The sequence below is a fragment of the Pseudophryne corroboree genome, chromosome 1 (assembly GCF_028390025.1).
Source record: "Pseudophryne corroboree isolate aPseCor3 chromosome 1, aPseCor3.hap2, whole genome shotgun sequence".
Taxonomy (NCBI): Eukaryota; Metazoa; Chordata; class Amphibia; order Anura; family Myobatrachidae; genus Pseudophryne; species Pseudophryne corroboree.
In genome coordinates, this window is record NC_086444.1 from 613,373,256 (window position 1) to 613,400,307 (window position 27,052).

Sequence of the window (27,052 nt, forward strand, 5' to 3'; positions counted from 1 at the left end):
TGGCGGTCCATAAAAACCCCGTCGGCCCCACTGTCCACAAAGGCCTCAGTCTTGACAGTTTGACCGAGGATCTTCAAGGTCACCGGAATGATAAAAGCCTTCTTGGGAAATTCTGACTTCTGGCCTGACAGGATATTTCCCATCACCCTCAGGCCCTGAAGTTTTCCGGCTTTTCTGGGCATGATACTACCACATGACCCTTATTCCCACAGTACAAACACAACCCCTGCTGTCTCCTCCGCGTCTTCTCACGCGAGGAGAGGCGGGTAGCCCCAATCTGCATAGGCTCCTCGGAAAATTCCTCAGAGTCTGAGGTTCCCTTGGGAAAGAAGGAAACCTCGGTCTCCCTTTCAAGCCTACGCTCTCTCAGCCGTCTATCCACCCGGATGGATAACTGCATGAGCTGATCCAAGCTATCAGGCAAGGGATATTGTACCAGTTGGTCTTTTATCTGGTTAGAAAGACCTCTTCGGTACTGATGTCTCAGGGCTGGGTCATTCCACTGGGTATCATGGGCCAACCTCCGAAACTCCGTACAGTAAGCCTCAACTGGCCTTCGCCCTTGCTTAAGGATCGAAATCTGAGCCTCGGCTGAGGCCGTCTTGTCAGGGTCATCATACAACATGCCCAGTGCCGTAAAAAAAGTATCAACACTTTTAAGCGACGGACAGTCAGGCTGCAACCCATATGCCCAGACCTGTGGGTCTCCTTGTAGCAAGGAAATCACTATGCCCACCCGCTGAATCTCTGACCCAGAAGACTGAGGCCTGAGCTGGAAATATAACTTGCAGCTCTCCTTGAAACAAAAGAACTGCGAGCGATCTCCAGAAAAACGATCCGGAAGATTTACTTTCGGCTCCTTAACCCCTGAAGGTGCTGCTGCTGCGGGAGCTCCGCCAGCGGCCTGGGAGGTGTGCATTTTAATGGACAAATCATTAAATTGACGAGTCAGGACCTGCACCTGATCGACCACCTGTTGCAACGTATTTTGAGGGGTATGCTCCATATTCCCACAAAATTTCAACAGGAGTATTTGGCTGCTGAATATGTTATGCACACCAGTGCCTGCAGGAATGTACTGGTGTTTGAACTGTTATACACACCAGTGCCTGCAGGAATGTACTGGTGTCTGAACAGAGAGGGATGCAAAACAAATGAACTCACAGACAGACTGGGAAATATGACATAACGTACACAGAAGGTGATAGGGTAACAAAACCAACACAGAGTGAACAGAGAAGCCCAGAGGCTAAGAAACTGGGTGTCTCCCTAGTATTAGAAATGCTCAGATGGGAAAAGCAAGATGTTGTGTTTTAATACGTAGAGAACCCGAAATGCTGTTGCTAAGGGCAACAGCAAAACCCTAAAGGGTTACCAACGGGTGTGGCAGTAAACTCCTTGGTCAGAGATGGAATAATAGACACAAGGAGAGTCTCCACAATCCTAATTCTCACTTGCAGGGCCCAGGTTCAGCTTACTGCCACTAAACTGACACATGGACGCCCTGCACAGTGAGAGAGGATTATGCAGGCAGGTCTGAAAGTACAGCCACAAACCTGCTGGGTTCACAGAATAGCAAAAGAACCTCAGCAGGCTAAACGACTGACTCCAGTCTTACTGCTAGGTCTGGATTGGCAGAGTGTAGTACCAAATGCCCAGGCCTATTTGCAGTAAGCAACAACAAAATACAAAGCTACACAGTACTGGCTAACTTTCAGGAACTGACTAACCAACAAAGATTCAGCAGCATCTGCTTAACCTGAGAAGAGACCTTATAAAGCAGGTGCTGTCCACGCCCCCCTCAGACCTCACAGACTGTGAGCACAAAAACCAGCACCGCATCCCATGCCTGTAACCACTGCACAGCAAAAGACCCGAACCGGAGTATCAGCTGCGCTCAGGTTACTCCGCTAGCACTTGTCTCCCGGTTGCCATGACGACGTGGCAGCACAGGGCAGGAGACCCTAACAAGCACTACCCACCCAGGCCGACGCAATTGCCGGCCTTAGTAAGGTACCTGAATGTATATAAATGGACTTCAGGGTACCCTCTTGCTTTCTATCCGCAGCATCTTTTAGGGTGGCCGTATCCTGTGACGGCAGGGCTACCCTTTTGGATAAGCGTGTGAGAGCTTTGTCCACCCTAGGGGAGGATTCACAGCATAACCTGTCTGTTGGCGGGAAAGGATACGCCATAAGCATCCGTTTTGAAATCTGCAGTTTTTTATCTGGAGATTCCCAAGCCTTTTCCCATAACTCATTTAGCTCATGTGAAGGGGGAAAGGTCACCACTTGCCTTTTTTCCCCATACATATGAACCCTCTTGTCAGGGACTGGGGTTTCCTCTGTGATGTGCAACACATCCTTTATTGCTATAATCATATAACGGATGGCTTTAGCCAATTTAGGCTGTAACTTTGCATCATCGCCATCGACACTGGAGTCAGAATCCGTGTCGATATCTGTGTCAACAATTTGGGATAGTGGGCGCTTCTGAGACCCTGACGGCCTCTGCGACATAGGATCAGGCATGGGCTGAGACCCCGACTGTCCTAATGTTTCAGCTTTATCCAACCTTTTATGCAAGGAATTAACATTATCATTTAAAACCTTCCACATATCCATCCAATCAGGTGTCGGCACCGTCGTCGGAGACCCCACATTCATTTGCTCCCGCTCTGCTTCCACATAGCCTTCCTCGTCAAACATGTCGACACAAGCGTACCGACACACCACACACACACAGGGGATGCTCTTTTTGAAGACAGTTCCCCCACAAGGCCTTTTGGAGAGACAGAGAGAGAGTATGCCAGCACACACCCCAGCGCTATATGTCCCAGGAATCACACAGTAACTTAGTGTTAACCCAGTAGCTGCTGTATATAATGTTTTTGTGCCTAATTTATGTGCCCCCCCTCTCTTTTTACCCTCTTCTACCGTGTTTCTGCAGGGGAGAGCCTGGGGAGCTTCCTCTCAGCGGAGCTGTGTAGAGAAAATGGCGCTGGTGAGTGCTGAGGAAGAAGCCCCGCCCCCTCAGCGGCGGGCTTCTGTCCCGCGTTTCTGTGTAAAATTATGGCGGGGGCTCATGCATATATACAGTGCCCAACTGTATATATGCCCAACTTTTGCCAAGAGGTCCTAATTGCTGCCCAGGGCGCCCCCCCCCTGCGCCCTGCACCCTTCAGTGACCGGAGTATGTGGGTTTAATGTGGGAGCAATGGCGCACAGCTGCAGTGCTGTGCGCTACCTCAGTTTGAAGACTGGAGTCTTCTGCCGCCGATTTTGAAGTCTTCTTGCTTCTTTCACCCGGCTTCTGTCTTCCGGCTCTGCGAGGGGGACGGCGGCGCGGCTCCGGGATCGGACAACAAAGGGTGAGATCCTGTGTACGATCCCTCTGGAGCTAATGGTGTCCAGTAGCCTAAGAAGCAGGACCTATCTTCAGTGAGTAGGGCTGCTTCTCTCCCCTCAGTTCCACGCTGCAGAGAGTCTGTTGCCAGCAGATCTCTCTGAAAATAAAAAAACCTAACAAAATACTTTCTTATAGCAAGCTCAGGAGAGCTCACTAAGTAGCACCCAGCTCGTCCGGGCACAGATTCAAACTGAGGTCTGGAGGAGGGACATAGAGGGAGGAGCCAGAGCACACCAGTATCCAAATTCTTTCTTAAAGTGCCCTGTCTCCTGCGGAGCCTGTCTATTCCCCATGGTCCTTATGGAGTCCCCAGCATCCACTAGGACGTTAGAGAAAAACCTAACAAAATACTTTCTGTCAGAAACTCAGGAGAGCCTCTGAAAAGCACCCAGTCTCCTCTGGGCACAGTAATCAACTGAGGTCTGGAGGAGGGGCATAGAGGGAGGAGCCAGTGCACACCCAAATCCTAAAGTCTTTCTTAAAGTGCCCATGTCTCCTGCGGAGCCCGTCTATCCCCATTGTCCTTACGGAGTCCCCAGCATCCTCTAGGACGTAAGAGAAACAAATGTAAATAATTTTGCAAAGATTATTGTTGTCACAGGGTCTGATTCGAGGTGGATGCTAATGGCACTGCCATTGTGTTTTTGTACGCAGTAGCTGTGCCATAATATGCAAGAGCTGCAGGAGGCGTCTTGTGTAAAAAGATGCCCACTGCTGGCTTCTCTGAGCTGCTTCAGAAGACACAGCATAGGATCCACTGCATGAACATCGCCGGGTCATTGGACATCTGAGTAACCCTCTGGCCAGTATAACTGCATGGGAAGATGCAACCACTGGCTTCGGTACTCTCAGAAAAGGGGTACACGTTTTTCTGGAAAGCTCCCCATCGCTACCCCTAAATGCCAGCAGCATTTCAGTCATGCTGTGGTCACTGTGAACGATGTTACAGGACCAGAGCTGCACATGCGCAGTGCAGACTGGCTTGCGTAAATGTGAACTGACTTGAATACTGTCAATCACAATCAAACAGTTGAATCAGCTAAAACATGTTAAAATCAATGTTCGACCATTTCTAAAATTAGACTTTGAGAATCAATTTACCAAACTGATTTGTTAATTGAACCAGAATGGGTTGCCCAATAATTGCATATAGCACGGGTAAGGTACGCAAACATGAAAAACTTCTGTTCACTGGTGATTGCCTCCTGCCTGGTAACTGACCAGGATGGGGACTGTAAGAGGTACAGTGGGAGGATGTCTATATGCTGGGAAATTGTTAGGTTGTTTATGGGGAGCAATTGCAGTCTGTTTGTTGGACAATGAGAGTGGGCTGTATGTGTGTTGGGCAATATAAAGGTTGAATAAACAGTGGACAATCTATGTATATATTAAACAAAATAATAATGTATTAGGTAATTATTACTGCAGATGGCAACTGTCCTGTCTGGCTGATTGATAACAGTGGTAAGAAATGATGTGGCCAACTTAGTGCCACATGATCTGGTCAATTAGAGGGATGGTTGTTGGTGGTGAAGGTGGTGGGATGCCCACGATGAAGTGGCCTTGGAGCTTCTATCTATGCAACTAGCAGCAGATCATCTCCCTTGTAGGCATCATCTCACATAGATGTTAAATGAATGACAAGGCATCTAATATACCTGGCAGTGTTTAAACCATAAGGTAGGTGAGTATACACGGGCAACACTGCGCTAAGAATTAAGTGGGTGTGTCTATTGTGAGGTGTCTTTCACTTCAGCTTATCACAGTTAAGAAGGTGGTGATTTCCACTGTGGAAGTTTCTAGTTCTATTGCTTGCTAGACCACAGCTTCTCAGTCCTCAGTTCACGTTTTCCAGGTCTCCTCCCAAAATCACAAGTGACATAATTAGCTCCACCTGTGCATCTTTTGAAACGTGTCAGTGAGTAATGAATACATCTGTGAACCTGCTAGGTGACCTGGAAATTGTGAACTGTTTGGGGTCCTGAGGACCAAGTTTGAGAACCACTGTGCTAAACATCTCTCCATTCCTTCCTAGTTTTTTGGCTATAGAATGGCTATAGCGACCGCACTGCTATAGATCTCGAGGTGCCAATATACGGGTTAGGCTTATTTTACCATACTGTGGTCAGCTGCACTACTGGACAGAGTGGGCCTATATTGCTTGTGTGATGGGCTACCAGAAGGCCTCCATATAGGCCTGGTGTGTTATGGCAGATAGTGATACTCACCACCATACTTTCCCTATTTCAATTAACATCATTAATAAACTAAATGCCCACCAATATATGCCACTGTATCTTTATTTTAGATAAGGTATAGGGATCTGTCAACTGCCTAGAATGTATGGGCTGACATCAGCCAATAGGCCATTTATTGCCCTGACTAGCCTGCATGTGGCTCTGTCTACTGTACATCAGCTTCTGTTAATCAATAAGACTCTGGGAACAAAGCCCAGGTATAATACCAATACTTTTAATACTAAAACTCTTAACTGAGTCCCATGTGAATGTGGACAGTAACTATTATTCTAGGAAGTACCTGGAATGTGTCCTGATTTCTGTAATACCTATGTGTAGAGCCTTTGTGGGTGGTGCCATATTGGCAGAAGAACTCGCTTACCCAGATAAGAAGCTCGAAAGAGCATCGTCACCAGTTTGCTGGTGACGATGCGGGTGTGGTATTGAAAGTCGACAGTAACTAGGTCGACAATGTCTAGGTCGACCACTATTGGTCGACAGTAACTAGGTCGACAGGGTCAAAAGGTCGACAGGGTCAAAAGGTCGACATGTTCTAGGTCGACAGGCCAAAAGGTCGACATGAGTTTTTAATGTTATTTTGGTGTCGTTTTCTTCGTAGAGTGACCGGGAACCCCAATTAGTGCACCGCGTCCCCTCGCATGGCTCGCTTCGCTCGCCATGCTTCGGGCATGGTGCCTTCGCTCCGCTGGCGCTTCGCTCGGCACAGATTACCGTTCCAATCGTAGTCCACGTGGATCGTTAAGTATGAAAAGGTTCAAAAAAAGAAAAAAATTTGGAAAAACTCATGTCGACCTTTTGGCCTGTCGACCTAGAACATGTCGACCTTTTGACCCTGTCGACCTTTTGACCCTGTCGACCTAGTTACTGTCGACCAATAGTGGTCGACCTAGACATTGTCGACCTAGTTACTGTCGACTTTCAATCCGGATCCCGACGATGCAGTGTGCAGGTCTTATATGCATGGGCTGATGTAGAGATGGCTGCAAGTTGGGCCAAAACACAGGTGCAATTTAGCATCAGATGCATGTATATGTATATATGTATATGTACATGAATATTACACATATCGCAAGATACATGCTGGTTGTCACTAGCAGCATATGCACCTGGCGTACGCATGAATCATATACCATTACCCCCATGTTTTAAACCATTTGTTTTGTTTGCAAAATACATATTCACTACTAGGAATCAATGAAACTTCAAATACATCTCTAATATGTCATTGTTAACTTCCTATTTCACATATAAGAAAAATAAAATGAAAAAAACATTAACGTATGCATGGGCACAAAAGCATAATATATACCCAAGGAAGAAGCAGCAATTCGCAGCAATTTACAAACAAATAATCATTAGTTTTTACTAGCGCTGACTCCCGTCTTTATCATCATATGCTATACGGTATCTATGCGCCTGTTTACCGGTCTGCACGTACAATCCCCTACGTACTCAGACAATAATAGAATGCTCCTTCCCATCCCAATCCCACCATATCAGGTGTAGGCTGGTGTTAGTACCAGAAATATGCATATGCAAATCAGCATAGATGCATATGCATACAAATCACTTTCTGTGTATACATTGACTCATCCCATACCAGATATGCTATGCTGAGTATACTTAATCAGCGGGACCAAGCCACGACCAGAGATGTAGCTGATGTAGAACAATGATGTGCTGGACAGAATGAACTAAAGACAGTGACATAAAAGGGAAAAGAGATTTTCCAGTCTTACGAAAAATACAATAATGCAGTCTGTCTAACACCTGCAGGTAATAAGATGAAAATTCAGAATAGTATCTGTGACAAATTTAGTATTTGATTGGTGAGACCCTAATCATCCACTGCTGCTTGCAGAGACAGATATAGCTGACAATGTATCTATGTATAATGTATCTATGATGTCACTGATTAGCACACGGTACAGGTGTATTTGTATGTATGTGAAATGAAGAAGAGAGCAGGTTTAAGCATTAGATTTGTGATAAAACTACAGAAATGTCATTAAGGGGGTAAAATGAAACCATACATTTCCTTTATTAAGCCTCAACCCTCTTCTCAGACTAGTCATTGTTTTTTTCAATGCTCCTTACATATAAATATATTTTATTTTACTGCTACATAATAGAGGAACATAGTTAAATGTCTTTTGGTTACATCAAATCAAATTTACGGTGTTTAAAGAAGCATTCGTAGTAATAATGTTACTGTGGTAGAGCAATTAGGGCCTGCACTCATCAAGTAGCAGATGTATAGCCATTAATATCTCTACATGGTACAGTACATGATGTCAGGCCATCCTGGAGATCTAATATGGATGACCAAAGAGATTTGGAGGCTTTTATACATTATTTTCAGCATTTCTTTTTTTTCATTACAGCATAACAGCATTCACACAGATGATGGTTTATTTGATAGATATTATGTACTGTATAAATAGTTTATCCTTCCCTTCAATACAGTGTATCTGTCTAAATGTAATGGTAATGACAGTGATTCTTAGGTAATCGTACAGATATATTTTTCAGAGAAATCCTTCTATAAATAGTATACTTATGGAGTATACCTATGAATAAATCATCTTAGCTTTATATATTGCGCAAATAATCAAATTGCAATACATTTCCTAGGTGTAATCTATCCCATGTAATTAAAAGTCACTGATATACTGATATAATGACACAGCAGGTCAATTACTTTTAAAGGGTTTGCACACCTCCCTCTCTTTAAATGCCATTCCCTACTAAATCTAAATTCTGTATTGAAGGGAAATGTATTTTGTCTTTCATTTTATAATATTAACCATTATGAGCTATCAGATTATTCTCCCACCTCTATTTCCTGGTGGTAACAGATGTGCTTTAGTGTTTTAAACAGAATCACCTGTTTCATGACTGAGATGGTATTGAAAACTGACTCAACAAGGGTACTTGAGGGCTGCAGTTATGCTCTTCTGATTAAAGGATCTGCTTTCTATTTATTAAACGTTTTCCTGAAAAACAGCTCTCCTAAGAACGTTCTATTAATGCTTGTTATAGAAGAGATATGATTTAACTAAAAAACATTCTGCCTTGTCTGCTCAGTTGCCTTCTCCTGGTTTTCCTTACCAATTTTTCAATTGCGCCAACATTTGGAGAACTGCAGCTTTTTAGGGACACACCCTCGGACCATGTATCACTTTTACGGGAGTTTCCTCTAGCTGGAGCCCTCTCACTACAAAACAGCAGCCATTCACCTGAAACACACCCTGAAGAAAATAGAACTGCCAGAGTTGGAAGACATACACCTATTCTCCTAGGTGCATACACAGCTGGGACCAGTGGGGTCCCCCTCCCCTGTCAGCTCCATTCTTCGTATAAATGTTGGTACATAATGGTAAGCCACAAATGGGTACATGTACTAGATGTTCCTAAATAGCAGGAGCTGTCCAAATGTGGATTCAGTGTCGGACTGGGGTATGAAGGGCCCACCGGGGGAATACAGTGATAGGGGCCCATACTTGGGGTAGCGCCCAGTCTACAAAGGGGGTGTGGCTAGCCTCCACAGAGGCTTGAAATGCACAACAGTCTTGTGCAGTGTAATGCAACATATCTACCATGTATAATACAAGTGGAACCTGATCCCTAGAGGAAAGAGTGGGGCCCACCGGTGGTTTCCCCTGTACCCTTGTGGGCCAGTCCGACCCTGTGTGGATTAAATGTTATCACAACAGGAAAACATTGGTAATATCGGGAAATCACTGTGCACCCACTGAAATGGCCCACTGAAATAAGCATATTGGAAGGTATGACTAAAGAAACATTCAGCTTCATGAGCGGCCATTGCTAGAGATTATTCTACTTGTTGAAAGAAAAATAGGGACTATTTTAAATTCATAAGTTAAACAATTTTCATACTGCTGCCAAACAAGTCCTTTCGTGTAGCCAAATATAAAAACACAGGCAAATACAGACAGCAGCATACAGAAAAGGACCAGCAGTGGCATTTTCACAGACTATTAAAAGTCATCGTACAAAATTAAATATATTTTTTATTTTATAAACTCACCCTGAAGGATTTTATTAAATGAAATGTAGGCACATTTAAAAGGAAAAAACATGCCAATCTCATGCTGAACACAAGAGGGGTTTTGCTGTTCATTATGAAATCCAGCAGTGAGTGGCCAAAGTAGGAGAGGCACTTACCTCTCACAAACTCGAACTGTCCATGCCGCAATGATCCAGGACGAGATACTGAAAACCAGAAGTACAGTGCCCGGGCAGATGGTCATAAGTGTCTTCATTACAAAGCGAGTATTGAAATTAATCTTATTGAGTGCACCAATGCTCCTTGAAGAGGCATCAGTGAAGAGCTTGCTATGAAGGAGCATAACTCGTCCAATTAGGTATAGCCTCAAAAACATGGGGATGGATAAAATGATGTCTATGTCAGCATTGGCTACAGAGGTGGTATAGTAGAAGGCCAGACGGGCTGTCCAGGTAAAGGAGTACTGTCCAGGAATGGGATGGATGGCACACACGGTTAACTCTAGGGTGATGAAAAATATCCGTTCGTAGGTCATGGCTATTCTCCAATCATCCGCTCCATTGTCCACCATGAAAAGCTAAGACAAAGAAGAGTTTAGGCCATAGAAAATTAGGATACATAAGAAACGGAATAAAAAGACTGTGCACTCATATAAAAAAGCGGGTAAATGGGCATGGAACTATTTACAGGGTAGAGTATTCAGATCACTTAACACAATTAAGAATATTGAAATGTTAATAAATTTGCAGGAAGAAAACAATATTTATCTGTATATTTCACTGGACAACTTTATGTATTCCTTATGGTAACCTGACCTAAGCAGCTTGTTGCTGTCAAAGGGTAACTAAACATTGACGATAGATCTAATATGAAAAGGCATTTTGCAACGTTCACAAATTCATATTTAATAACTCTTATACTAATAGTTAAGATGTTTTAAACTGTCTGTAATATACCTGACTGCAATCTGCTGTTCTCTGATATCACCCTTGACATTTCTAAGGGCTATCCTGCAAACCTGGGAAGCACAGGTGGTGTAATCATTAACATTGCTGCTTCTCAGCTCAGAGGCCATGGGTTCAATTCACACCATGGACTTAACTGTGTGGAGTTTGTATATTCTCCTCATGCTTGCGTGGGTTTCCTCCAGGTACTCCGGTTTTCTCCCACAATCCAAATATATACTGGTAGGCTAGTTGGTTAACCCTAGCATGAATGTGTGTGGTGTAACTGTGGTATGGAATATAGATTGTAAGCTCCACTGGGGCAGGGACTGATGTGAATGGCCAAATATTCTCTGTAAAGCGCTGCAGAATATGTGTGTGCTATATAAATAACTGGTAATAAATAAATAAGGTCCTTCTATGAGCCTATGAAAGGTTTCCCTAAACAGGCAATTTTGGTAGATCAGCCTAATTGGAAAGCAACACAATCTTTACCCAATTTGAATAAACACCATAGGGTATATTCACAAAGGTAGATTTGAAAGCAATATAAATTTATGTTTATTGAGTTTTAACTGCCAGTAAATGTGTGTTTCATGTTCAAGAACACAATATCGATTTCTATCGATTTTATATCGCTATAAATGGACCTTTAGTAAATATACCTCCATGAGTCTGAGCAACCAGATGAAAGTAGTGTATATAAATTGATCAACCAATAATTTCACATACTAGCACAGTCATCAACTAACTGGATTTTACAATTAGTCCAGATTAATATCTGTTTGAACACAATCGTGCAAAATTCAGGACAAATCTGCTCTAAAATGTCCTAACTGAGGGTCAAAATCTCTGTATCTACGAGCAGGTAAATAGGATGTCTGATTAGCACAGTGAAAATTTCTTGCCTATGATTTAAACTTTACCTCTAATATCTTATAGCCGGTACCCAATTAGCCTCCGCGGCTAATTGCCGCCGACCCGATGTTGGCTTATATCAGAGATTTTGTTTTACCTGCCTCGGACAGGCGAAATAAAATCCCCGAAAAAGTTTTTTTTCATGATTGCGGCCCGAAAATACATAGGTCGATGACTTTTCACGAATATTATGTACTTCTGCGAGATGACGGTACACTTTTCGGGCTCAAAATATGGGGGCCCAATTAGATGTGCAGAAACAATATCAGTGACAAAAAAAGAAAGAAAATAAATTGCGAATCCTCACCACCTCTGCAACCCCATTTTTTGCAACAAAAATGTTGGGACTAATTGGATATCCCCCTATATCTTAACATCTAGTCAGTTAATATTTAGACTCACCTTATCTATTAACAGTATTTACATGAAGATCAGCCCAAGACACTAAATGCAGGGGAGTAGATAATTCCAGGATCACAAACTTTTTCTCTGAACTCTGTGTAGATACTCCTTAACTCAGTGGTGGTTCCCAAACTGTGTGCCTAGGGTGCTGCGGGGCTCTTACAGTGGTGACTCGGGTTGGTGGTCCAGGACCAAATCAAATTATTTATGGTCAAAGTGATATGAAAAACCAGTGCTAGTGGCTGCCAATCATACAATGGGGTAAAGTTACTAAGATGGGAGTTCTATTTAAGATGGGATGTTGCCCATAGCAACCAATCAGATTCTAGCACATTGTAGAAGATAATACCTGGAATCTGATGGGTTGCTATGGGCAACATCCCATCTTTTATAGAACTCCCATCTTAGTAAATGTACCCCAATATGTGGACAACTGTACACCACCACATAACTGAACCTAAAGGTGACAGGAAGGCACAGTTTACTTAATTTAACATGTTTTTTAAATGTATCAATACAGAACTTTATTTCCTGGGGGTGCCGTGAAAAAAAATGCTTATACACTAGGATGCCGTGATTAAAGATATTTATGGAACCACTGAGCTAACTCATAAATGTAAATGCAGGTGTGCAAGGATATCATGCTGAAACATCTCTATAAAAACAATATACACTGTACACTATCTGAATGAAAGAAGTGTCCTGTTATGTGTAATAGGTATATATATATATATATATATATAGTAGTGTAAGCAGACCTTTCAAAATATCATCAGACAATGTTACCATGGCTCTAGAAATCCAGCACACTGTGGCAGGGCGTTGTGCTCTGCCTGCTGCAGTATAAATTGATTTAAGAGTGGTCTCAATTTTGCGATCAGCTGGGTCTTTGAGAGAAATTGCCCCAGGTAGTACAATTTTACGTGATAGCCTGGATACAGACGTATCCACTGTTGGAAGGATTTCCAAGATTTTCCTATCCTCTGTAGGGAAAGGAAAGGAATTTAGTACCCGTTTAGGAGTAATACATTTTTTGTCAGGATTTATCCATGCTGCCTTTGCAAGGGAATCTAATTCCTTAGAAACTGGGAAGGTTGCAGGGGACTTTATTTTCACGTTAAAAAACAATTCCTCTGCTGGTTCTGCTTCCTTATCTGGAATATTGAGGACCTCTCTAATAGCATAAATTAGGGCCTCAACTCCTAGGGACAGGGAATTATCCTCATCCACCTCTAAATCTCCCTCATCTAACTCTGGTAATTCAGAATCACAGTCAGACTGCAATATCTGTGGGAAAGTGCGTTTATGAGAGAACAACAGGGGGTGCTGAGGAGCCTGTCTGTGGTCGGCAGCAGCTAACATGAAAGTGTCCATAGACTGTTTCAGGGTTTGCCTTTCTTGCTTAGCCGTAGCTAACTCTGAATTTATGTTAGTATTCATAGTTTTAAATAGTGATGAGCGGGTTCGGTTCCTCGGAAACCGAACCCCGCCGAACTTCACCCATTTTACACGGGTCCGAGGCATACTCGGATTCTCCCGTATGGCTCGGTTAACCCGAGCGCGCCCGAACGTCATCATCCCGCTGTCGGATTCTCGCGAGATTCGGATTCTATATAAGCAGCCGCGCGTCGCCGCCATTTTCACTCGTGCATTGGAAATGTTAGGGAGGGGACGTGGCTGGCGTCCTCTCCGTTTATTAATGTTGATGCAAATATTTGTGCTTATTGCTTAATTGTGGGGACTGGGGAGCAGCTGTATTATATAGGAGGAGTACAGTGCAGAGTTTTGCTGATCAGTGACCACCAGTTTTATCCGTTCTCTGCCTGAAAAACGCTCCATATCTGTGCTCAGTGTGCTGCATATATCTGTGCTCACACTGCTTTAATGTGGGGACTGGGGACCAGCAGTATTATATAGGAGGAGTACAGTGCAGAGTTTTGCTGACTAGTGACCACCAGTATTATACGTTGTCTGCCTGAAAAACGCTCCATATCTGTGCTCAAGTGTGCTGCATATATCTGTGCTCACACTGCTTTATTGTGGGGACTGGGGACCAGCAGTATTATGTAGGAGGAGTACAGTGCAGAGTTTTGCTGACAGTGACCACCAGTATATATAGCAGTACAGTATGGAAGGCCACTGCTCTACCTACCTCTGTGTCGTCAAGTATACTATCCATCTAGATTCTATACCTGTGGTGCATTTTAGTTTTGCAGTTTGCTGACAGTGACCACCAGTATATATAGCAGTACGGTACGGAAGGCCTCTGCTCTACCTACCTCTGTGTCGTCAAGTATACTATCCATCTAGATTCTATACCTGTGGTGCATTTTAGTTTTGCAGTATGCTGACAGTGACCACCAGTATATATAGCAGTACGGTACGGAAGGCCACTGCTCTACCTACCTCTGTGTCGTCAAGTATACTATCCATCTAGATTTGATACCTGTGGTGCATTTTAGTTTTGCAGTTTGCTGACAGTGACCACCAGTATATATAGCAGTACGGTACGGAAGGCCTCTGCTCTACCTACCTCTGTGTCGTCAAGTATACTATCCATCTAGATTCTATACCTGTGGTGCATTTTAGTTTTGCAGTTTGCTGACAGTGACCACCAGTATATATAGCAGTACGGTACGGAAGGCCACTGCTCTACCTACCTCTGTGTCGTCAAGTATACTATCCATCTAGATTCTATACCTGTGGTGCATTTTAGTTTTGCAGTTTGCTGACAGTGACCACCAGTATATATAGCAGTACGGTACGGAAGGCCACTGCTCTACCTACCTCTGTGTCGTCAAGTATACTATCCATCTAGATTCTATACCTGTGGTGCATTTTAGTTTTTCAGTTTGCTGACAGTGACCACCAGTATATATAGCAGTACGGTATGGAAGGCCACTGCTCTACCTACCTTTGTGTCGTCAAGTATACTATCCATCTAGATTCTATACCTGTGGTGCATTTTAGTTTTGCAGTTTGCTGACAGTGACCACCAGTATTTATAGCAGTACGGTACGGAAGGCCAATGCTCTACCTACCTCTGTGTCGTCACGTATACTATCCATCCATACCTGTGGTGCATTTCAGTTGTGCGCAGTATATATAGTAGTAGGCCATTGCTATTGATACTGGCATATAATTCCACACATTAAAAAATGGAGAACAAAAATGTGGAGGTTAAAATAGGGAAAGATCAAGATCCACTTCCACCTCGTGCTGAAGCTGCTGCCACTAGTCATGGCCGAGACGATGAAATGCCATCAACGTCGTCTGCCAAGGCCATTGCCCAATGTCATAGTAGAGAGCATGTAAAATCCAAAAAACAAAAGTTCAGTAAAATGACCCAAAAATCAAAATTGAAAGCGTCTGATGAGAAGCGTAAACTTGCCAATATGCCATTTACGACACGGAGTGGCAAGGAACGGCTGAGGCCCTGGCCTATGTTCATGGCTAGTGGTTAGGATTCACATGAGGATGGAAGCACTCATCCTTTCACTAGAAAACTGCAGTGCCACTCCTAGATGGGCCAGGTGTTTGTGTCGGCCACTTGTGTCGCTTAGCTTAGTCACACAGCGACCTTGGTGCGCCTCATTTTTTCTTTGCATCATGTGCTGTTTGGGGACAATTTTTTTGAAGAGCCATCCTGCCTGACACTGCAGTGCCACTCCTAGATGGGCCAGGTGTTTGTGTCGGCCACTTGTGTCGCTTAGCTTAGTCACACAGCGACCTTGGTGCGCCTCTTTTTTTCTTTGCATCATGTGCTGTTTAGGGACTATTTTTTTGAAGTGCCATCCTGTCTGACACTGCAGTGCCACTCCTAGATGGGCCAGGTGTTTGTGTCGGCCACTTGTGTCGCTTAGCTTAGTCACACAGCGACCTTGGTGCACCTCTTTTTTTCTTTGCATCATGTGCTGTTTGGGGACTATTTTTTTGAAGTGCCATCCTGTCTGACACTGCAGTGCCACTCCTAGATGGGCCAGGTGTTTGTGTGGGCCACTTGGGTCGCTTAGCTTAGTCACACAGCTACCTCATTGCGCCTCTTTTTTTCTTTGCATCATGTGCTGTTTGGGGACTATTTTTTTGAAGTGCCATCCTGTCTGACACTGCAGTGCCACTCCTAGATGGGCCAGGTATTTGTGTCGGCCACTTGTGTCGCTTAGCTTAGTCACACAGCGACCTTGGTGCGCCTCTTTTTTTCTTTGCATCATGTGCTGTTTGGGGACAATTTTTTTGAAGTGCCATCCTGCCTGACACTGCAGTGCCACTCCTAGATGGGCCAGGTGTTTGTGTCGGCCACTTGTGTCGCTTAGCTTAGCCATCCAGCGACCTCGGTGCAAATTTTAGGACTAAAAATAATATTGTGAGGTGTGAGGTGTTCAGAATAGACTGAAAATGAGTGTAAATTATGGTTATTGAGTTTAATAATACTATGGGATTAAAATGACCCACAAATTCTATGATTTAAGCTGTTTTTGAGGGTTTTTTGTAAAAAAACACCCGAATCCAAAACACACCCGAATCCGACAAAAAATTTTCAGGGAGGTTTTGCCAAAACGCGTCCGAATCCAAAACACGGCCGCGGAACCGAATCCAAAACCAAAACACAAAACCCGAAAAATTTCTGGTGCACATCACTAGTTTTAAATGATTGAAACCACTGAGGTTCCTGCATATCACTACCCTGTGAAGGTAGTGAGCATTGGGTACACTGCAGAGACCCATATGAGGAAGGTGTAAACCTAGCCTTGCATGAAGTACACACAGACTTATTTGCAGACATGCTTTAGCAGAAAACACAGAGTTAAGTAGGAAACACAGTGTAGTAATAGTGAGACAGCACACTTATTTCAGCCAACCCTGAATGGAGTGACACAGAGAGGAATGGGACCAGCACACAAAACCACAGTCAGAGCAGCGCCCCGCTGGGTATCTCTTATGTGTAATTTACCTCACAGTGGTATAGCCGCTGACTATGCGCTCCCCCCTTCTCTATAACCCTCTGGTACCAGTACAATTGGTGATTCAGTGGGTCTTGTAGAGGAGCAGTCTCAGCATGCAACTTGTACTCAGCAGCAGGAAATGGCGCCTTTGAGCTTCTGGTCCCGCTCTCTGGGATGCCCCGCCCCCGTAATGGCACGCAGTCCCTCTAATTTATTTATACTGGCTTCTCCATTTTGTGTAAAAAGAGAGTGTGCAACCTCCTTTCTAATGTATAATGACAGTGTCGGTACACAGCGGGCACCGCAGCCCATAGCTGGGTGATCGCTGTCCCTTCATACCGCCATTTGCACCGAGGACCCGAAAACCGTGACCCCGGCGTATTACTCTCCGCACCGCAACTGCTTCGGCATCTGTTAGGGTTTGAGAAACATCACCTCAAGAGCTCAGTGTCCTGTCAGCGGGGATACGAAACAGTAACTCTGAGGAAGTTGGTTCGGTCCCCCCCCTAAGTCCCACGATGCAAGTAGACTGGTTGCCAACCAGTGCTGCCTGAAAATAATAAACTAAAATACATTTCTGAAGAAAACTCTCTGGAGAGCAACAGACTGCACCCGGCTCCTTGGGTAAATTTTCTAAACTGAGTCTGCTAGGAGGGGCATAGAGGGGAGGAGCCAGCACACACTATTAATTTCTTAAAGTGCCAGGCTCCAATGGACTCGATCTATACCCCCCATGGTAGTCTTCAACTTCCAATATCCACTAAGACGTTAGAGAAATATATATATATATGTATATATATATCTATATATATATATATATATATATATATATATAGTGCTGCTCAGTAGATAGGATGGGGCCTTCAACATTCAATATAAGAAACCAAAAACACCTCTAACTGATTTATATAATACAGTGGGCAAAAATACAGAGTAGGGTCTGATCCAGAGTTGTACGGTGTTGCATAGTCGAAGGGAAGCGGCTGCACAATATGGTAAGCTAATATGATAATGCACCAGGAGGCTTCTCGTGTAAATAGAAGCCTCCTGACTACTTATGTGATCCAGTGTTGATTCTCAAGACTCACCATCGGGTCTGTCCGCATGATCAAGTTTCTCAGATGGCCATCTCAGATCCACAGACGAGGTTAATAAATCTGCGCTGCCAGACGCAGATGCTGACATTGACACTCCCACAAAATGGTGGCGACAGGGGGCACTGTGTGCGAGGATGCAGGACCCGTTCTGCACATTTGTGCAATGGCTCCTGCACATGCGCAGTTTCCCCACCATCGACTTGTACATTAACCAATGGGTTAGAGCAGACATTCCCAACCACGGTCCTCAAGGCACACTAACAGTACATGTTTTAGTGATATCCAGGCTTCAGCACAGGTGACTTAATTAGTAGCTCAGTTATTTTGATTTAACCATCTGTGCTGCAGCCTGGATATCACTAAAACCTGCACTGTTGATGTGCCTTGAGGACCGTGGTTGGGAATGCCTGGGTTAGAGTATAAGGGATCAATCCAATTAGCCGTGATGATCTTGCGGGTGTTAGTCATCGTGGTAGCAGCGCTTGAGGACCACTTACCCTTGTGTTTTATATATGTTGAACAAGACTTGGTGCTCTTGCAAGTGGTGATTGAGCTGCAGCTGAAGGGCGCAAGTTACTCCATCTAATTTTGTTATCGTGGTAGCTGCTGCACTTTATGGTGGCCCAAATTTGCACAAAAGTGCTCGCCACCCCATAGAGGTCGGAGTAATTTTATGTGAATTGGGGCTGATTTCAGCACGCAAAGGGTGCGAGATCGGGTGCTGTTGTCGGCGTTGAAACGCAGTGACAACGGCACATCGCACCCTTCCCGGCTAACTAGATCGACTCATTAATAATAAGAAATTGTACTGTACTGTACTGTACATACACTCCTGGTCTGAGGTCACTCTGCTAGAGTTTTGCCCAAGGAAGAAAAAAGTTTTGTCTGCCTTAATCTGACCCTGTAAGCAAGTACCCCAGACCCCCCTCCACCCACTGCACATTAAGGTACATACCTCCTGTCTGAAAAATAAAAATAAGAATTTACTTACCGATAATTCTATTTCTCGTAGTCCGTAGTGGATGCTGGGAACTCCGTAAGGACCATGGGGAATAGCGGCTCCGCAGGAGACAGGGCACATCTAAAGAAAGCTTTAGGATCACCTGGTGTGCACTGGCTCCTCCCCCTATGACCCTCCTCCAAGCCTCAGTTAGATATACTGTGCCCGGACGAGCGTACACAATAAGGAAGGATTTTGAATCCCGGGTAAGACTCATACCAGCCACACCAATCACACTGTACAACTTGTGATCTGAACCCAGTTAACAGCATGATAATAGAGAAGCCTCTATAAAAGATGGCTCACTACAACAATAACCCGAATTTTTTGGTAACAATAATTATGTACCAGTATTGCAGACAATCCGCACTTGGGATGGGCGCCCAGCATCCACTACGGACTACGAGAAATAGAATTATCGGTAAGTAAATTCTTATTTTCTCTGACGTCCTAGTGGATGCTGGGAACTCCGTAAGGACCATGGGGATTATACCAAAGCTCCCAAACGGGCGGGAGAGTGCGGATGACTCTGCAGCACCGAATGAGAGAACTCCAGGTCCTCCTCAGCCAGGGTAACAAATTTGTAGAAGTTTACAAACGTATTTGCTCCTGACCAAGTAACTGCTCGGCAAAGTTGTAAAGCCGAGACCCCTCGGGCAGCTGCCCAAGATGAGCCCACCTTCCTTGTGGAGTGGGCATTTTAAGATTTTTGGCTGTGGCAGGCCTGCCACAGAATGTGCAAGCTGAATTGTACTACAAATCCAACGAGCAATCGTCTGCTTAGAAGCAGGAGCACCCAGTTTGTTGGGTGCATACAGGATAAACAGCGAGTCAGATTTTCTGACTCCAGCCGTCCTGGAAACATATATTTTCAGGGCCCTGACCACGTCAAGCAACTTGGAATCCTCCAAGTCCTTAGTAGCCGCAGGTACCACAATAGGTTGCTTCATGTGAAATGCAGAAACCACCTTAGGTAGAAATTGAGGACAAGTCCTCAATTCTGCCCTGTCAGAATGAAATATTAAATAAGGGCTTTTATATGATAAAGCCGCCAGTTCTGACACACGCCTGGCTGAAGCCAGGGCTAACAGCATCGTCACCTTCCATGTGAGATATTTTAAGTCCACAGTGGTGAGTGGTTCAAACCAATGTGACTTTAGGAAACTCAACACAACATTGAGATCCCAAGGTGCCACTGGAGGCACAAAAGGAGGCTGTATATGCAGTACCCCTTTTACAAATGTCTGAACTTCAGGTACTGAAGCCAGTTCCTTTTGGAAGAAAATCGACAGGGCCGAAATTTGAACCTTAATGGACCCTAATTTTAGGCCCATAGACAGTCCTGTTTGCAGGAAATGGAGGAAACGACCCAGTTGAAATTCCTCTGTAGGGCCTTCTTGGCCTCCCACCACGCAACATATTTTCGCCAATGCGGTGATAATGTTTTGCGGTTACGTCCTTCCTGGCCTTGACCAGGGTAGGGATGACTTCATCTGGAATGCCTTTTTCCTTCAGGATCCGGCGTTCAACCGCCAAGCCGTCAAACGCAGCCGCGGTAAGTCTTGGAACAGACAAGGCCCCTGCTGGAGCAGGTCCTTTCTTAGAGGTAGAGGCCACGGTTCGTCCGTGAGCATCTCTTGAAGTTCCGGATACCAAGTCCTTCTTGGCCAATCCGGAACCACGAGTATAGTTCTTACTCCTCTCCTTCTTATGATTCTCAGTACTTTTGGTATGAGAGGCAGAGGAGGGAACACATACACTGACTGGTACACCCACGGTGTTACCAGAGCGTCCACCGCTATTGCCTGAGGGTCCCCTGACCTGGCGCAATATCTGTCTAGTTTTTTGTTTAGACGGGACGCCATTATGTCCACCTTTGGTTTTTTCCAACGGTTTACAATCAGGTGGAAGACTTCTGGGTGAAGTCCCCACTCTCCCGGGTGAAGGTCGTGTCTGCTGAGGAAGTCTGCTTCCCAGTTGTCCACTCCCGGAATGAACACTGCTGACAGTGCTATCACATGATTCTCCGCCCAGCGAAGAATCCTTGCAGCTTCTGCCATTGCCTCCCTGCTTCCCGTGCCGCCCTGTCTGTTTACGTGGGCGACTGACGTGATGTTGTCCGATTGGATCAATACCGCCTGACCCTGAAGCAGGGGTTTCGCTTGACTTAGGGCATTGTAAATGGCCCTTAGTTCCAGAATGTTTATATGAAGAGATGTCTCCAGGCTTGACCATAAGCCCTGGAAATTCCTTCCCTGTGTGACTGCTCCCCAGCCTCGCAGGCTGGCATCCGTGGCCACCAGGACCCAGTCCCGAATGCCGAATCTGCGGCCCTCTAGAAGATGAGCACTCTGCAACCACCACAGGAGGGATACCCTTGTCCCCGGTGACAGGGTTATCCGCTGAAGCATCTGAAGATGCGACCCGGACCATTTGTCCAGTAGGTTCCACTGGAAAGTCTTGCGTGGAATCTGCCGAATGGGATTGCTTCGTAGGAAGCCACCATTTTTACCCAGAACCCTTGTGCATTGATGCACTGAGACTTGGTTCGGTTTTAGGAGGTTCCTGACTAGCTCGGATAACTCCCTGGCTTTCTCCTCCGGGAGAAACACCTTCTTTCTGGACTGTGTCCAGGATCATCCTTAGGAACAGAAGACCAGTCGTCGGAACCAGCTGCGATTTTGGAATATTGAGAATCCTATCGTGCTCCCTGGATCTTACCCTTATCAGGGAATCGTCCAAGTAACGGATAACTAAAATTCCCTTCCTTCGAAGGAATATCATCATTACGGTCCTTACTTCAGTAAAGACCCGGGGTGCCGTGGACCATCCCTACGGCAGCGTCCGAACTGATAGTGACAGTTCTGTACCATAACCTGAAATACCCTTGGTGAGAAGGGTAAATTTTGACATGAAGGTAAGCATCCTTGATGTCCCGAGACATCATGTAGTCCCCTTCTTCCAGGTTTGCAATCACTGCTCTGAGTGACTCAATTTTGAATTTGAACCTCTGTATGCAAGTGTTCAAAGATTTTAGATTTTTGATTTTAAAATCGGTCTCACCGAGCCGTCTGGCTTCGGTACCACAATAGTGTGGAATAATACCCCGTTCCCTGTTGCAGGAGGGGTACCTTGATTATCACCTGCTGGGAATACAGCTTGTGAATGGTTTCCAAAACTGCCTCCCCGTCAGCGGGAGACGTCGGTAAAACAGACCTTTGGAAACGGCGAGGGGGATACGTCTCGAATTCCAATTTGTACCCCTGAAATATTACCAGAAGGATCCAGGGGTCTACTTGCGAGTGAGCCCACTGCGCACTGAAATTCATTGAGAACGGGACCCCACCGTGCCTGAACTTGTAAAGCCCTAGCGTCATACCGAGGGCTTGGCAGAGGCGGAAAAGAGTTTCTGTTCCTTGGAACTGGCTGATCTCTGCAGCCATTTTCCTCTCCCTCTGTCACGAGCAGAAAAGAGGAACCCTTTTCTCCGCTTGCCAACCAGGCCTGCGCCTGATAATACGGCGTCTTATTTTGAGAGGCGACCTGGGGTACATCCCCTGTTTTAAGGCAATACTTCCAAATGCCGTTTGGAATCCGCATCACCTGACCACTTTACTGGTATAATTGGACAACGCACTTATACTTGATGCCAGTCGGCAAATATTCCACTGTGCATCATGCATATATAGAAATGCATCTTTTAATTGCTCTATAGGCAATAATATACTGTCCTTATCTAGGATATCATATTTTCAGTCAGGGAATCCGACCACGCCAACCCAGCACTGCACATCCAGGCTGAGGCGATTGCTGGTCGCAGTATAACACCAGTATGTGTGTAAATACATTTTAGGATACCCTCCTGCTTTCTATCAGCAGGATCCTTAAGGGCGGCCATCTCAAGAGAGGGTAGAGCCCTTATACAAGCGTGTGAGCGCCTTATCCCCCCTAGGGGGTGTTTCCCAACGCACCCTAACCTCTGGCGGGAAAAGGTATACTGCCAATAACTTTTTAGAAATGATCAATTGTTATCGGGGGGAAACCCACGCATTTTATTTCTCAGATTCCGGAAAACTACAGGAAGTTTTTCCTCACCAACATAATACCCCTTTTTTTTGGTGGTATTCATATTATCAGAAAAGTGTAAACTTTTTTTTTTTTTTTTTTTTTTTTTCATTGCCTCAATCATGCAATGTGTGGCCCTATTTGGAAATCACGGTTGTCTCTTCACCGTCGACACAGGAGTCAGTATCCGTGTCGGCGTCTGTATCTGAGGTAACGGGCGCTTTAGAGCCCCTATATGAGACGTCTGGACATGCACAAGCTGAGTAGCCGGCTGTCTCATGTCAACCACTGTCTTTTATACAAAGCTGACACTGTCACGCAATTTCCACAGTACATCCACTCAGGTGTCGACCCCCCAGGGGCTGACAACACTATTACAGACACTCTACTCCGTCTCCTCATCATTTTTCTCCTCATACATGTCGACACAAACGTACCGACACACAGCACACACACAGGGAATGCTCTGATAGAGGACAGGACCCCACTAGCCCTTTGGGGAGACAGAGGGAGAGTTTGCCAGCACACACCAGAGCGCTATATATATACAGGGATAACCTTATATAAGTGTTTTTCCCTTTATAGCTGCTGTATTGTTTATACTGCGCCTAATTTGTGCCCCCCTCTCTTTTTTAACCCCTTTCTGTAGTGTAGTGACTGCAGGGGAGAGCCAGGGAGCTTCCCTCCAACTGAGCTGTGAGGGAAAATGGCGCCAGTGTGCTGAGGAGATAGGCTCCGCCCCTTTCTCGGCATCCTTATCATCCGTTTTCTTGTATGTTTTGGCAGGGGTTAAATGCATCCATATAGCCCAGGAGTTATATGTGATGCATTTATTTTAGCCATAAAAGGTTTTCTAACGATTTATTGCGTCTCAGGGCGCTGCCCCCCCAGCGCCCTGCACCCTCAGTGACCGGAGTGTGAAGTGTGCTGAGAGCAATGGCGCACAGCTGCGGTGCTGTGCGCCTACCTTTATCTGAAGACAGGAAAGTCTTCTGCCGCCGATTTTTCCGGACCTCTTCGCTCTTCTGGCTCTGTAAGGGGGCCGGCGGCGCGGCTCCGGTGACCCATCCAGGCTGAACCTGTGATCGTCCCTCTGGAGCTAATGTCCAGTAGCCTAAGAAGCCCAATCCACTCTGCACGCAGGTGAGTTCGCTTCTTCTCCCCTTAGTCCCTCGATGCAGTGAGCCTGTTGCCAGCAGGTCTCACTGAAAATAATAAACCTAAACTAAAACTTTCACAAAGAGCTCAGGAGAGCCCCTAGTGTGCACCCTTCTCGTCGGGCACAGAAAATCTAACTGAGGCTTGGAGGAGGGTCATAGGGGGAGGAGCCAGTGCACACCAGGTGATCCTAAAGCTTTCTTTAGATGTGCCCTGTCTCCTGCGGAGCCGCTATTCCCCATGGTCCTTACGGAGTTCCCAGCATCCACTAGGACGTCAGAGAAAATACATCACGATGTACTCAGAGGTAGAAATATATTTCTATGTGGGTGTGGCACTGTGCAAATGTCAAATATGCAGTATGCAGTGCAGGCAGAGACACAGGAGTATCAGCTTTCATGAGCTACCGATGAAAAGAGGACAGAGTAATGATAGTGAAGGGGGAGGGGGGGAGCTATAATTGACCCAGGGATCCCAACTGCTGCTCCTCCCAGCCTGGGTGTATAGATTCTGTCCAGTGGCGTCTCCAGAGGTGGGGCTGCAGCGCATTTCAAAGTTCAAACAGGGAAGCCACACCAACTTCCAGTGAGTCCATTTGGGATGACAGTTGGTGGCAGTAGTTGTGGCTCCCCTATTTGAAGTTTGGACTGTGCAACTTCTGGAGCCGCCACTGGTCCTGCGTAACCTCTTATCTAATGAGAGCATTTGGGTCTAGAGAGAGACACACACAGAGTCCTCCTAAGTCCTGTCCCAGTGTGTAAATAGTACAAAGACTGCTGCTTTTCTTGCATGTGACAGGATAAATTATAAAGTTTATTTTTCTGTGTGTAGTTTAAGGTGTCTTTGTTCCACCACAAGAAAACTTTATAAAATAGTTGTATCTCAGTTAGGCGGAACTATAAACAGTACCCAGGCATTATTAAACTTTTGTTTAACTCTAATATACACCATTGGTTTAAAATTAATACACACAATCCATACCTCCAACATGACCCATTACAGGAAGGACAAAATGGTCTTTACCTGGACTTCCCTTTTAAGTTATGATTGCAATCACCTGTGCTGTAACACCTTTCTTATCAATTAAATAGAACAACACAGAAGATGCCAATCATATATTAAGTGGGAAGTCCAGGTAGAGAGCATTTTGTCCCTCTGGAATGGGTCATGTTGGAAGGTATGCACAATTTAATATACACCCCCTTCTCCCAAGGACCCCCTGTCTTAAGTGGCCCAGGCCTCCCCAAGGCTTAATCCGGCCCTGCCTGACAGCATTGATGCTGTTTAATCTGCCTTTAATGTGTCATTGGTACCAATTTTTCCCACATAAAATGCCTCTGGTTGGTGTAAAACATGCCCCAAAGAAAGTACAGACAAACGCCAAAACTGCTACATTGTGCAGGGTAAAAAGAATCTATTGTCCCCAGTTAAATCATGCCACCCTACATACACACCCTCACCGATTGAATCTCATTGTAATATCTCATCCTGCAACACAAAATCAAATTTTGGCTTGTTGGATGTTATAGGTCCTGTTCCCACAGTTAGCCTAGCCCGTCTTATCTGCAGCAGCAATTGCTGACACCCTCAGAGTCAACTCACAATTACCATCTGTCTCTAATTTGTAGGGACAGTATCTCTGGATTTATTTTTGTTCCTGAAAATGTTATTTATTTTCAGTATTGACCATTTGCAAGATACAAATCCACTTACATGCTATATTGCATGTCACAAACACTATGGACCTTTTTAAGTGCACCTTGGTTTGGCCCTAGCATCCCATGAAGGTCTACCCACTGGCACATTAAGGTACACACCTCCTGTCTGCAAAATAAAAATACACCACAGTGTACACAGAGGTAGAAAAATATTTCTGTGTGGGTGTGGCACTGTAGCAAATGATAAATAAGTCCAACCTAGTACCACATCTGTCAATTGATTCACCTAAAATATTGCTCAGTTTAGTCTTAGCTGTGGCTTATATACATCAGGAGAATGACAGACATTTATGTTGTGTAAAGATTTCCATTAGATTGCTCAAAGTGCACCTAGAAGAGCAGTATCTGCCAAAGGCTTGAACATTAAGAGGAATGGATCAGTAGAGAAACACAATTCATATTAGGCATTTGTACCCATACACTGTGCACTGTGTTAAAATAAATAAATAAATAAATAAATAAATACATGTTTGGAAAAAAGTACCAGGCAAACCCCTCTCCTTCCCCCTTCACCTCCAGGGTCCTTACTCTAAAAACACATACATCATTTTCCCATAGAGGAACCAGTCAGGTGTTGACCAGTCTGGGCATAGTTTTCATTGTAATAAGAAGAACCCATGCTCTTGGTCTCCTTGTTAACAGGGAAATTAGCCATTGAAATTGCAACCTAGCCTTGGGGAATGCTTATGCTTTCACTGTGGTAAGGGTGTAACATGATTTCCTTGTAGCTCTAAGAATGATTGTGGATCACGGGAGGAATGCTACCTGCTTTTCAGTTTTTTATGTATGTTTATTATTATTACTACACAATGCATTGTGTATGTGAAGAGTTTTGGCTTTCTAGAGGTATAGGACTAGCCAGGGGCGTAACTAGAACTTTGTGGGTACCAAAGCAAAATCCTGAAAGGGCCCCCTCCCCCACCATTGTCACTACAATGCCCCTTAGGGGAACAGGAGAGAGTGAGGGGAGTGAGTGAGAGAGACAAAGAGGGTGTCACGGAAAGAAAGAGAAGTGCGAAAAATATATTGAGAGAGAAAGGGGGGGGGGTCAAGGGAAGAGGGTTTCATGAATGGGTCTAGTAGGGTATACCGGCGCCGGAATCCCGACCAC

At 45.0% G+C, this 27,052-nt stretch overlaps 1 protein-coding gene across 4 annotated transcripts in view; it reads right to left on the reverse strand.

Moving 5' to 3' along the window:
- LOC134902689 (small conductance calcium-activated potassium channel protein 2-like) overlaps nt 1–27,052 on the reverse strand; it is a 253,127-nt gene that overhangs the window by 132,413 nt on the left and 93,662 nt on the right. For all 4 annotated transcript variants that reach the window (XM_063914408.1, XM_063914409.1, XM_063914407.1 and 1 more), the window contains one exon: nt 9,855–10,273. In XM_063914408.1, coding sequence (XP_063770478.1) covers nt 9,855–10,273 — 419 coding nt within the window. The remainder of the gene's footprint in view (nt 1–9,854; nt 10,274–27,052) is intronic.